The 13,218-nt window shown below is 36.3% G+C and overlaps 1 protein-coding gene across 1 annotated transcript in view; it reads left to right on the top strand.

Moving 5' to 3' along the window:
* Window positions 1-13,218, top strand: part of IARS2 (isoleucyl-tRNA synthetase 2, mitochondrial) — a 66,596-nt gene that overhangs the window by 34,114 nt on the left and 19,264 nt on the right. Inside the window, exons 13-14 of the mRNA XM_047076553.1 lie at window positions 9,191-9,293; window positions 10,137-10,230. Coding sequence (XP_046932509.1) covers window positions 9,191-9,293; window positions 10,137-10,230 — 197 coding nt within the window. The remainder of the gene's footprint in view (window positions 1-9,190; window positions 9,294-10,136; window positions 10,231-13,218) is intronic.

Here is a 13,218-nt window from a genome sequence, read left to right as displayed (position 1 = left end):
AAAAGTAGAAAATTAGTGGACTGTTGAGAACTGATATACGTTAAATCACATATTATAAAATAACAGTCTTCGGTGGGGGAATAAAATATAATTTCACAAAGATCCTTTCATGTGGTTGAAATTTTAACAGCTACAGTTTTTCAGTATAGATACTTAGAAGCAGAGGCTCTGATAGTTTTTCTGTGGGAATCCAAGGTTTCTGACTGTGTGCCTAGCATTGTGCTAGAATCCAGTGTCAGGAATCCAAAGATGAACAGCGTTCAGGAGGGGATCCGAGTATGCAGTTTTTCTTTAGGAATCAGAGTCCCTCTCTTACTTCAGGCTACTGTTTCAATAGAAATGACATCGTATAATGATTTATAGATCCGTTAAAATTTAAGAAACTGTTACATAGTTAAATGCACAAAATTAACGTTTATTTTAGTGATGATTACCTTCCCAACTGTTTCTTCTCTTTTCTTTAAGGTTTTTTCTTTTTTTTCTTTTGAGAAGATAATACATGGACATAGTCGACAATGCAGGGTAGAAAAACTTAAACAGTGGAAAGATTTTTTTCCTAATCCACACACTAGACTCTTCTCGAGGCAGTGTATAGACTGACATTGTCCCTGCTTTTCATGAGGGAACAGTCTGGCTAGTTTATCTTCTAGTAAATTAGGGAGGTTTTTGGTATTCAGTATAGCTTTTACTAACAGATGTGGACAGGGAAATAGTAATCATTCCTTTTAAGAATACATCCTAAGTTTTCCTTTTTTTTTGAGTAATTTTTTTAAATCTATTTATTTTGAGAGAGACGGAGACAGTGCGAGTGGGGGAGAGACAGGGAGAGAGAGAGACAGAGAATCCCAAGCAGGCTCTGGGCTGTCAGTGTGGAGCCTGACGTGGGGCTCGAACTCACAAACTGAGATCATGACCCAAGCCAAAACCAAGAGTTGGATGCTCAGCTGACTGAGCCACTCAGGCACCCCTGAGTAATTTGTTTTAATCTGGTTAATGGAAATTTTACTAAGTTATGTTTTAACATGAATGAAAAGTTTGAGCCCATTTTGATAAATATTTTCACATTTTATCATTTGAGGATCCAATAAGGTTTTTGAGGGCATGGAGGCCACTAAGTAATGATGGGGAGTTCGAGAGACTGTAGACGTAGAATTGCATGTTCCTACTTTGGGGTTCATCAGAATTTTTGTAAAAAGTTCCTAGTTTTCATCGTCAATGTTATCAGTATTTCTTTAGGTGGTCCTTTTATGAATGCATGTGTTTCAGGGTTTTTTTGAATGTTGATTAAAGTGGGTTTGTTTGTGTGTTTTAATCATCGATAGCCACATATTAGGTAGTTCTTAGTGTTTTTTGCGTAGAAGTTCTTTGTCAATTTGAAATATACATTCTGTCACTGTTTCATGGGGAACCTGACATCTTATGGTAACATGGCTCAGGGAAGAACTGCAGGTTCTGCCTTGGGCAAATATCGCCATAAAACAGCTCATTTGCTTTCTTCACAGAGGATGCGGCATTTGAGTAGGGCCTTGAGGATTAGGTAGGAAAGTATTTTGCAAGTGGAGGAATTAGCAGGAGCTGAGGGTGTGGAGCAGGGAAAGCATAGCACATGTATAGGAGCCATAATGGGACTGTCCGGTGTTGAGGGGGGTTTTAGAAAGTCAAGTGCTGAGAGAGGTTTGTGGGGGCAAATTGTAGTGAGTTTTGAATACTAGGTTAAGCAGTTTAAATTCTTAAATAGGCATGAGGAGTGAGAGTATATTTTAGGAAGAAAAGCTAGAGGTTGGAGGCCAGGAGGTCACTGTAAGACTTCGTCAGTATTATTACAGATTGGAGCCAAGGCTCTTTGGGCTAAATAGTGTTGCCCATGTTGTTCTTATAATTGAGAGCTTGGTCAAATGTAGACTGCTGATACCTTAATACCTTAAAGTTGACATAAGTTTACACAGGTATTATTTAAAATTCCACACTGTACAGTTTTCTTTTAAGGAATGTGTATAAGCCGTTGTCATTGTTCCTCGTTTTTTGGGTTTTTTTTAGTGTTTAGAGAACAAGATTTTTAGGGAATTTCCTTGAAGTGATGGAGGTGGACATATGTATATATTAGTAGGAAGAGGAAATTAGTTTATTTGACAATAATGACAATAAAACGGTACATAGGTCGATTGGTCACTAAGCCAGGTGAAATAGCTTTGTCAGAAAAACACAAGCAGATTTTCATCAGGTATTATTTATTTTCTGCTTACAGTCGATACATGCTTATGTTGCAGATTTTTTTCTGTGCATCTCCCATTGTGTTGCTTGCATCATATTAGTTGAATTCTGATTTTGAAGTAGAAGAGATATACAGAATATTGGCCTACAGAAATGACAGACAGACTTAGCCAAATTGTCTGTCAGTTCATAGGTCATTTTCCTGTACACCATTTCTGAGTGATGACCCAAGATTAATCTTCCTCCACTGTTGGTTCCTTGGTGTGACATTGCACTTAATGTAAGAAGATAGATGTTAATTCTTAATTACTTACTTGTAAGTAATTTTTTTAAGACCGCGTGAAGGCTTATCTTTTTTCCTCCTTAATCAAGTCAGAATCAAGTGACCACGATTTTCTGTCTTTCTTGGATAGATCTTTCTATTGTAGTGAGTTGGTAATCATCAAAAGTAACAGCATCTCCACTGGACATTGGTACACAGTCCACATGGAGTTGCTGTTACACTTGATAACCCCAGTAAGCATACCAGAACATTCCTTCTGCTTTTCTGGACCAAAGTCTGTAAGTTCAAGTCTTAAGTATACTTGTTTCACAGAAGAAAATCTTGATTGATTCACATTGCTAATAAGGTTAGAGACTAGTAGATTTGAAACTCTGATGTTTAACTTTGATTTGAATTAATGTTCTCATCTGCACTTCATATTCACATTTGTATTTGCTCAAGATATAATTGCGTTTCTGACCTTAACATCATTGATTTTTCTGAATCTGTAATAGAATGCCATTATAATTTAGGTAGAAATCTACTCCTAGTTAACAAAGACAAATACTTTTTAACATAATACAAAGGTAACATTTAGAAGCATTTGCTACCTAGGAAGGAAAAGAAGTTGTTAAATTTTGTTTATTTCAGGGGCTCCTGGGTGGTTCAGTCCATTGAGCTTCCGACTTCAGCTCAGGTCATGATCTCACGGTTTGTGGGTTCGCGCCCCACGTTGGGCTGTGTGCTGACAGCTCAGAGCTTGGAGCCTGCTTCAGATTCTGGGTCTCCCTCTTTCTCCCCCTCCCCTGCTTGTGTTCTGTCTGTCTGTCTCTCTCTCTCTCTCAAAAATAAATAAACATTAAAAAAAATTTTTAAATTCTGTTTCAGATTATTGTATCAATTCACTATTAATACAATAATCTATGCATTTAGGGAATTTGGCCCTTGATTTCTAGAACCTATGAGAAATTTACTAGAAATAGTCAAGGAATTTACAGTTCACTTTGAGTGCTAGCTCTACCTCCCTCTTGCTCATATAACAATGACGTTTTTGGTGAAAAAATTTTATAATCATTCAATTAAAAAATTCTCCAAAATTGTTTCCTGTCACCTTAAATACATAAGCGTAGGATTAAATTAAAAATAGAATCCCCCCCTTCACATTTCACTGTGTTCTAGAATAAATTTATAAACTTAGTAAATAAATTGGAAACATTTAACCTCTTACCTCATTCTTATTCCAGTAAGTTGCAGAAGAAAAGTTGTCTTATAGGCCTTAATATTGTTCCTTTAATAAAGACAAAGCACAGGAGACAGTGGAATGACAGCAGGTTTCTTCCTTGCTTAGTAATCCTAATGCTGCTTAATTTCTGATAATGTGCTAAATAAGCCTTCAGCACAGTGGATATCAAAGTTCAGAATGATTGGATGGTGTTTCAGTTGCTCATACAACCTAGTGGATTTTCACTGGTTGAAACCTAAGGAGGGACACGTAATATATGTGTTTAGATAAGGCCCTTGCATAAAGTACAAAGTTTTATGATGGATTTATTGCTTTATGAAATGCAGCATTAAAATGGAAGCATATATTATGTAGTGATAAGTGGTTTCACCCACTTTTATCAACAGTAATTTATACTGATCTTTAGGTTATAAGTTAACCATGTGTTTGTGTTAAGTATAGGATATTATTAACACAAGGGAAGAATTCTTAAATTTCCAAAGACAGATTTTGACTTTTCCTTGTATTTTTTCCTGAAGAATATTCACTATCACTAAGATATGTTTATTGTTTTTAAAACAAATATTGTTTAAAATTGTTTTAAAAACTCATTGAAGCGTAATTTCAGTTTCATTATGAACAAATTATACTTCCAAAATATTTATCCTTAAATAAGAAGATGAACATCTCTTATACGAAGACAGGTATATAAGGGTGTCTCATATAGTTGATAATAAAGGAACATGGTGATAGAAAGAAATAATCTAAATTGGTTTTGGAAGACTGAGTATACAGCCATTAAAAATGCTGGCTTAGCTCTTAATGGTCGCCTGGTTCCCTCTGAATGAAAATCCAATCCATGCAGCCCACCGAGGACATTGGACTGTTCTAGGTTTTTGCTACAGTATTCTAGTGACAATGACCACCTTTAAGCACTAGTGTAGCAGTCACTTGTTTTGTTTTGTTTCCAAGTTATCCTTCCAGATTTGGTTTGAACTAATGTTAAATCTATCTTTATTTTACAATCTAGGATAGTTAACCTCAAGTCTGTAGGTTGCCAGGGTAGGTTTATTTTTGTTGAAAATTGTGTTTTTAAAACTCTCTGCCACAGTTTTTTAAGATTATTCAGAGACTCAGAGTACAAATCAAGAGAAAGTTCTTACTTTGTGGTACCAAATCCATGCACTTAAATTTTGATTTGTTTGGATTGTGAGGGTGTTGTCTTTGACGTCTGTATTCTTATCATAAATTTTGTTCAGTTTTTATCCCCGAGCTCCAGAATTGTCTTTAGCGTCTTTTCCTGTTTTCAAAAATACATGTAATATAGTGTTGTAAGATCTCAAGACGGAACTGAGTTGCAGAGCATAATGCTTATTAAAGTATATTTGGTTCATGATATTCTTGTATTTCATAATGTAGGGAAGCAAGTCTTGCTCTAAATACTAGTGAGATTTGCCCTATTATTGAGGCAGAGCTTCTTCTCTCCCTTTTTAAAACGTTTCGTATTTCTGGGGAACCTGGGTGGCTTAGACTGTTAATCATCCAGCTTCGCTCAGGTCATGATCTCATGGCTCGTGAGTTTGAGCCCCGCGTCAGGCTCTGTGCTGACAGCTCGGTTTCTGTGTCTCCCTCTTTCTGCCCCTCCCCTGCACACACATTGTGTGTGTGTGTGTCTCAAAAATAAAACATTAAAAAATAAATAAAATAAAATGTTTCATATTTCTTTTGAATACATTGAAAAAATTATTCTTTGGTCCAGATTCATATGCATGTGTTATGAGGGAAAATATTGGTTTATTTTTTTAAAAGTGTGTAGTCTTACTTATGACAGCTTTTTTGAAATTAGATTTTAAAAACTGACTACTACTGGATTATTTTCATTAGTGTAGATGACATTGTGTGATTTTTTTTCATTTTTAATAAGTATTAGGGAAACTAAAAGAAAAACAAAAACTTTCCTCCTCACTGAAGCAAAAGGCTTATGAGTTTTTAAAAAAAGTATATTTGCAAATAAAGTGTATATAAAATGCTTCTTACACTGAAAAGTTAGATTATGTGAGTGAATTACTCATCTTTATAAGAAAATATAACAATTAAAACTATAATTTTAGACTAGAGATAGTTGACTAAACTTGGGGGGACTTTACAGTTGTCTTAATAACTTGTCTGCTCCAAAATGGGAATCTTTATTGTTTGGTATTTTTAGTTATAGTTCTAAAACCTCATTGAATTATCTATTTAGGGATATAAAAAAAGAACTTGTCGGTCACATTAGAGGTGAATTTGGTCTCCTAAAATGGATATGTGTCATCTACAATTATAAGGTTCATATGGCCTTCTTTCTGACAGCTGTTCCCAGTGTTCACAGAAACTGAAGCTCAGAAAAATAATATGATGTATTCCTATCAGTATCTAATAATTCATGGGTAGAATCCGGTCTTTGGACTTGGTGTGTGTTCTGTCAGCACACTAATCTCCTGGGACTGCCCTGTTCCCTCACTTCGTCTCCAGTTGAGGGTTTCATTACACATGGGTAATAAGACTCTTTGTTGCCTTTGCTTAGCAAGGCAAGAGAATAGAAGTGTGAATTCACAGGTACAGTGGTTGTCTTTGTAGATGAGTTAGAGAAGCTGAAGGGAGAAGTAAAAACAGAATCGAACCATGATTTAGGAGACAGTTTTAAGGCCTGGCATTACCGGTGTTACTTAGTTTAAAGGCTCATGACTTAAGGAACCCCGAGGCAGGGAACAGGGTTTATGTGTCAGGAGCTACTAAATATGTTTTTCTGTGATTCCAATTAGATAGTGCTTTAGGGTCGCCTGGGTGGCTCAGTCGGTTGAGCATCCAACTTTGGCTCAGGTCATAATCACGGTTCGGGAGTTCGAGTCCCGCGTCACGCTCTGTGCTGACAGCTCAGAGCTTGGAGCCTGTTTTGGATTCTGTGTCTCCTTCTCTCTCTGCCCCTCCCCCACTCACTGTGTGTGTGTGTGTGTGTGTGTGTGTGTGTGTGTGTCAAAAATAAACTTTTAAAAAAAGTGCGTGTAAACTGCTTTGAAAAGTACAATGTGTGGTATATACATAAATGCTTTTATTTTAATATTAATCCTAATACGCTGTACCATATTTCCTACGTTGATATGAAACTTGAACCATTTGCTTTTAGTTTTGTGTTATTTTTTAACCTATTTCTTTCTAACAATTTTGAAACGGTTTTACTGTTTTATTTTACCATTTACCTAAAATTAGTCTAATAACATTGTAAAAGTAAGGAGTCAAAATGACACTCATGTTTAGAATCATTCTTTTTTATGACAATTTCAGAATTGGTATGAGCATCATGTCTACTATAATTGGGTACGTGTAAATGTACTTTGCTAGTATCTCTTTAGAAAAATAACATTAGGTTATTTAGGTTTTCTTTAGAAAAATAACATTAGGTTATTTAGGTTTTCTTTTATAGTATGTTCATATTTTCTTAACTGTTAAAATGTTCTGTGCAAACTATATAAAAAAGTAATATGTAACTAAATATTGTCATATAACTAGGTATTGCACAAAGTTTTTATGGTCTCCTATCACAAAAGTTTATCTTTACTGTTAAAGTCCATCGAAAATGTATGACTAGAAGAAATATGGACTTGTGCCCGTTTTAACATTCTTGTTATTTGTAACTTCTTTAAAATAGATGCTGATAACATTATACTTTTTCAGTCTATCCTTCCTAGCATACCAACTTAGGTATTTGAAATTTCAATTTTTTGAGCCTATCTAAATAATTTGTAATACCCATTTGATTTTTACTTTCATAATTTTTTAATACTTTAAAATAATTTAATAATTTTTTCATACACATCTGTGAATTTTCAGACCCAAAGAGGTAGATGATTTGCCCTTGCATAGTCATGATTAATAAGAATCAGATCCAGATTAAGAATGTAAAGCTTTTCAGGGCATTGAGTTAAATTAAGGGGGATTGGTTCATTTGCTTCAGGACTTCTCAGGATCCTTAATATGTTAATTCACAGCATAACTTACAAAGAGGGACACAGCATCAGAGTTGCCTAAATCTGTGTGATCACAGTGGACTGTTTCGTGGTACGTCTGTGTTAACTTTAGGAGTTTTCCGTGTACCCCAAAGATGGTTTGGGAAATGCTGGCCTAAGTACATTTCCCAAACAGTATTCTGAAACCTGTCCTTATGTGATCCAACCCGAGTGAGGAACGGGTCAGGAATATAAAACCTCATGACTTCAGGGCACCTGGGTGGCTCTGTGGTTAAGGTCCAAGTCTTGATTTTTGACTTTGGTCAGGATCTCACAGTTCATGCGTTTGAGTCCCGTGTTGGGCTCTGAGCTGACAGCCTGGAGCCTGGAGCCTGCTTCAGATTCTGTCTCTGTCTCTCTCTCCCTCTCTCTCTCTCTCTCCCTCCCCCACTTGTGCGCTCGCTCTCTTTCAAAAATAAATAAATAAACATTAAACAATTTTAAAGAATGTAAAGCTTTTCCCGTTCACTAGTCTTTCCATTTCCATTGACTCTCATGGGCCTGTAGTTAATTCTTAGTTACTGAGAATTAGTAACTAATGGAATGTGGTGGAAATGAGCATAATTCAAAAGTTAGCTTTTGTATGTGTGTCTTAATCTGTAAATATTAATACAGATTTGTATTTTGGTGATCGGTTAACATAATTACTCTCTAAATTTACCTGACTTCACAAAATCAGTTTGAATAATAACTAACACTTATATAATACTTGTTAGTATGTGCCAGACGTTGTCCTAGGCATTTTATATATATAAGCTTAATTAATATCCTTAATAGCCATCTTGATGATATTATTATCTGCATTTTAAAAACAGATACAGAAATGTTACGTGCTGTAGCCAAGGTCACATTAGGTAATAAGTGGAAGAGCCAGGAATGGAACCAAAGCTGTCTAGTTCTAAGGTCCATGCTCTTAACCATTACATGTACTCTGACCCATGGAAAGCAACTAGAGGAAGTTGTAACGTCAATAAAGCTGTGATAATAAATTAAATGTATGTTACTGCTGTGAGAAAATGTAGTATAAATTTTCCCGAGTTTAGTTTTCAAAGAATTTATAACTGTGTGTCTTCCCAAAGATATGGTCAATTTCATTTGATGTGCACTCACTGGCTTTTTACTGCATATTAGGCTCTGTGCTGCGTTTTTTGTGCATCATCTTACTTCGTTTACATGGCATTCTGAGGGAGGTATCTCGGATCGTACAGTGTAAGTTCCATTAGTGCAGGAATCTTATCTGTCTTGTCAGCTGCTATATTTCCAGTTCCTAGGACAGTCTCTAAGATACTGGAGGTTCTCAATAAATATTTTTGAATAAAATATTCTGTGGATAGGGGAAAATAACTATTCTTTGTTTTTCTTTTTTTCTTTTAGCTGTTTCTTATTTTTTAAATGTTCACTATTACCCTCTGTAGTTAATTGAACAGTTCTGCCTTTTCCCACCTAAAACAGCCAAACCACAGAGCATGTTATTAAACTAGTGGAACAACATGGCAGCGATGTCTGGTGGACTCATCCCCCTGAGCAGCTTCTTCCTCAGGAAGTCTTATCGCAGGTAAATTTCTGTGTGTGTTTAACAGCCTTCGTGTGCATTGCATGACTTAATGAAAACACAAGGGATTCTTGAGCGTTAAAAAGTATTTATGTCATTGTGTAAAGTTGATGAGTTCATTTCACTATAAATCAGGAGCCAGTGCAGTTTGAAAGTAGACGTTTTTGCCTAGCCATAGAAGCTTGGTGTTTAATATAGCAGGGGAGTATGAGGGTTATTTGTTTACTTATTGAGGGCCAAGATTGATTTTTAGCGGGTTTAGTTGACTAAGCAGATGTAGGTGTTGACTATGAGAGAGCAGTGCCTAACTTGGTACATCAGCGTTTTGTAGGATCTGCATTGGAGTTGACTGATTCCATCACACATGAACAGAATCCAAGTTAGGAGATCATTTCAGGAAGTGAAAACACTTTATGTTAGTAAGTGTAGAATCAAGTGGCCACAATCACTTTCACATACAAATGAGGCAGTTGTACTAATTGCAAAATACTTAGAAATGTTTGAAATTTCATTTTAAAATGTGAATTTAATGGTTGTAAGCATTTGATTCTCTTATTTTATTTTTAAGTTGATTTATTTTGAGAGAGAGTGGGGGAGGGGCAGAGAGAGTGGGAGAGAGAATTCCAAGTAGGCTCCTTGCTGTGTCCGTGTAAAGCCCGAAGCAGGGCTTAGTCTCATGAACCGTGAGATTGTGACCTGAGCCAAAATCAAGAGTTGGCTACTTAACTAACTGAGCCACCCTGGCTCCCCATCCTTTTATTTTCTTAAGACTTTTTCTTTTTGCTTTTTTTATTGTGTATATCGCTATCTTTGCATAATTAAAATGTTTTTACATTATCTTACTAGGTCGGTGGTCCTGATGCCTTGGAATATGTGCCTGGTCAGGATATCTTGGACATCTGGTTCGATAGTGGAACTTCATGGTCTTGTGTTCTTCCAGGTAATTTTAAACCATAGATTATATACCAGTCAAGCAGTTTTGAAAATACATAAAAGTTACTCAGAAGAAATCTATAATCTGGGAGTATTTTTTTTTATTTGGAAGAAAATCTCCTGCCATGATACGATTTTAGATCTGGAAGGGCTCTTGGAGATCATTTAATCCAATGATGTCTAAATTTGTTTGTTTTTCCAAATGAAATTTTATATAGACCCACAATACACAAGGTAGATAAAAACGGACATTTCTTCCTCCTCTCAACCAGCTCTTCATGACGCACTTAGCAACCCAAGGCATTAGCTCTGTAACATTTAGAAGTCATTGAAACGGTCTGACTCCCATCATTTTTCAGAAGAGGAAATGAGATTAGATTAGAGCCAAATTAGGTGATGGTTACATAGCTTAGTTAGTCTCAGACCAGAAATCAGGTACCCTGATCTCTGGTTCTTATTTTTCTTATACGACCTTGTCATTTCACAGCTCTTCCCCCCTCCACACAGGCAGCTGACTAATGTTACACTCACTCACAGGGCACACTGTGAGAAGGGAGAGACCTGGTGGGCAGTAGCAGGGAGAAGTAGGAGAAGGCACACATTGGAGGTTGTGTGTAGCTGTTTAAGAGGATATCCTTAAGCACACCAGGCGAACACCAGAGGGAAAACAAAGAGCAAAGCCCATCATCACCGTGAGGTTAAAGACAGGAACGAGGATGAATCAGATGCTTCTTCACATTGCTGCTAAGCGCCACCCTGGGCCCAAGAGGTCTTGCTTTCTGGAGCGAGAGAATGTGGGAAAGTAACTTATCTTTGCAGCTGGCCATTATTACGGGATTGAGAGGGATTGTCCCCAAGTGTGACTTGAGGTATCCTTTTGGTACTGGGCCTCACTATTGAGAGGACGTACATCTGATTCCTGGTAGGTAAATATGATCATTTGTCCCCTTCTAGTAGCCTAGGAAATTAATCCATGTAAATTCATGTTTCCTCTATATTACAGCTAAAATACAAATAGTAATTCATAATGACCATGTATAAATTACATATTAATAAAATCTTTTACAGTTTTTAATAATTTTCAGAATTACTATTTCGTAAGTTTCTCCCACCACACCTAAGAGAAAATACTGCAAGTTCAATTACTTTGTTTCCCTAAATTATACTGAAAATATAGGCAAGGACCACTAAATAAGGTAGGTAGAAGTAGTGTTATAAATAGGGAGAAGAGTTCCATATCTCCTACCACATTGGGGCAGCATTGTGAATTTCAACAAAAGTGTGCCATGTGCAAAATCGTTTATATGATATATTTCAAAGTTCATTAACTTTTTTGGCCTTGGTACGAATGGCTGCTTTGAGCGTTGTTGCAGTTTAATTTCAGAAGTGGTTTCACATTACTCCACACAGCAAGGTCGTGTTCTACTTAGAGACCTTGTGAAACTGCATGAAAGCTCGTTAAAACCCGTCTGTGCTGCTGCCAGTGGTGCTGATAAAAGTATAGTCACGTTCCTTCTAGTTGATGATGTTTTTAACTAAATACTTGGGGAAGAAATAGTTTATTAAATGAAGTTAGTGGTAGAATTACACCTAAGCAGTAGGTGTCATATTTAGATAATTAATTCGAAGAAGGAGAACTGATTTGTCATTTAAACTTGTATGTTGCCTGCATAGAGGCCGCCAGAACTTAAATAAGCTACCTTCACAGATAAATGCACAAGACTAATTTTAGACTGTAATTTCTCCTTTTTCACTGAGCTGTCATATTCCTCCTCCTCTTCCTCTAAATCAGTCGAACATGGTGTGAGGTTAGTCAAAGAATTAGATTAATTGGCTTATATTTTATCCTATTTACCTCTGAGCTTTTATTCTTTTTTGATAAGAAAATTTTCAAAAGACAGGGAGAAAGAGTGAAGTGGGAAAGAGCCAAGATATAGTGAATTCACGGTTTGAAAATCCATAAAACAAACTTTCCTTAAAAGAGAGAAAGAACAAGAGGGAGAAGTCTTTTTCGAGAAGGGTATTTTACTTTCCATTCTCAAATGCTTACATTAATTCTAATAAATGATTCAACGCCTGCGTATTTCCCTCAGAGTACGTTACTGCAAACTAAAATCAACTTACTTTTGAGTTTAATTGAGCTACTTAGGCTTCATCAGTACCTGTTGATGTTTAACAAGATGAATTTGGTGATTATGGCATACATGACTGGTTTTACTTTTCGTTGACACGTTTTACAACAGTGAAAGATTTGGCTTAAGAATTTGAACACCAGGTCAGGTACCTCTTTGATTGTGAGTTCAAGGTCAATAGTACTTAAACTGAAACCCTAACGCTTTCTGAAAGGGAATGGCGTTTTTAAGTGAATCATTTCTAAAACATTCTTTAAACATTTACCGAAGGCATTAATTTTTGCAGTGATTTAAAAATAATGTTTTCAAAAATTTTAAGTAAATTCTATTTTTTAGAACAGTTTTAGCAGAAATTACAGAGATCCCATACACTGTGCCTCCATTTCCCCATAACCTCCCCTGCCTTCAACTCACACTATGGTGGTGTATTTGTTACTATTGATGGACCTACATTGACAAATCATGATCACCCACAGTCCATAGTTAGGATTCACTCTTGGTGTTGTGCGCTCTGTGGGTTTTGGTAAATGTATAACAACATGTATCCACCATTGTAGTATCACACAGAACAGTTTTACTAAATTTTACTGAATTTTACTAAAATTTTACTAAAAATTTGCTCCACCTGTTCATCCCTTCTTCCCAGCTGACCCTGGCATCCACTGATCTTTGTACTCTCCATAGTTTTGCCTTTCCAGAATGTCATATAGTTGGAGTCACACAGTATGTAGCTTTTCGGATTGGCTTCTTTTACTTAACATGTATCCATGGTCCCTTCGTGTCTTTTCCTGGCTTGATAGCTCATTTCTTTGTAGTGCTAAGTGATGTTCCCTCGTCTGCATGTGCCGTAACTTATTTATCTT

The sequence above is a fragment of the Lynx rufus genome, unplaced genomic scaffold (genome assembly GCF_022079265.1).
Source record: "Lynx rufus isolate CCGP_SWC_20201006 ecotype Redwood Valley unplaced genomic scaffold, mLynRuf1.p SCAF_15, whole genome shotgun sequence".
NCBI classification, from domain to species: Eukaryota; Metazoa; Chordata; class Mammalia; order Carnivora; family Felidae; genus Lynx; species Lynx rufus.
The sequence above is the reverse complement of the archived record's forward strand: the minus strand, read 5'-3'. Positions and strand labels throughout refer to the sequence as shown.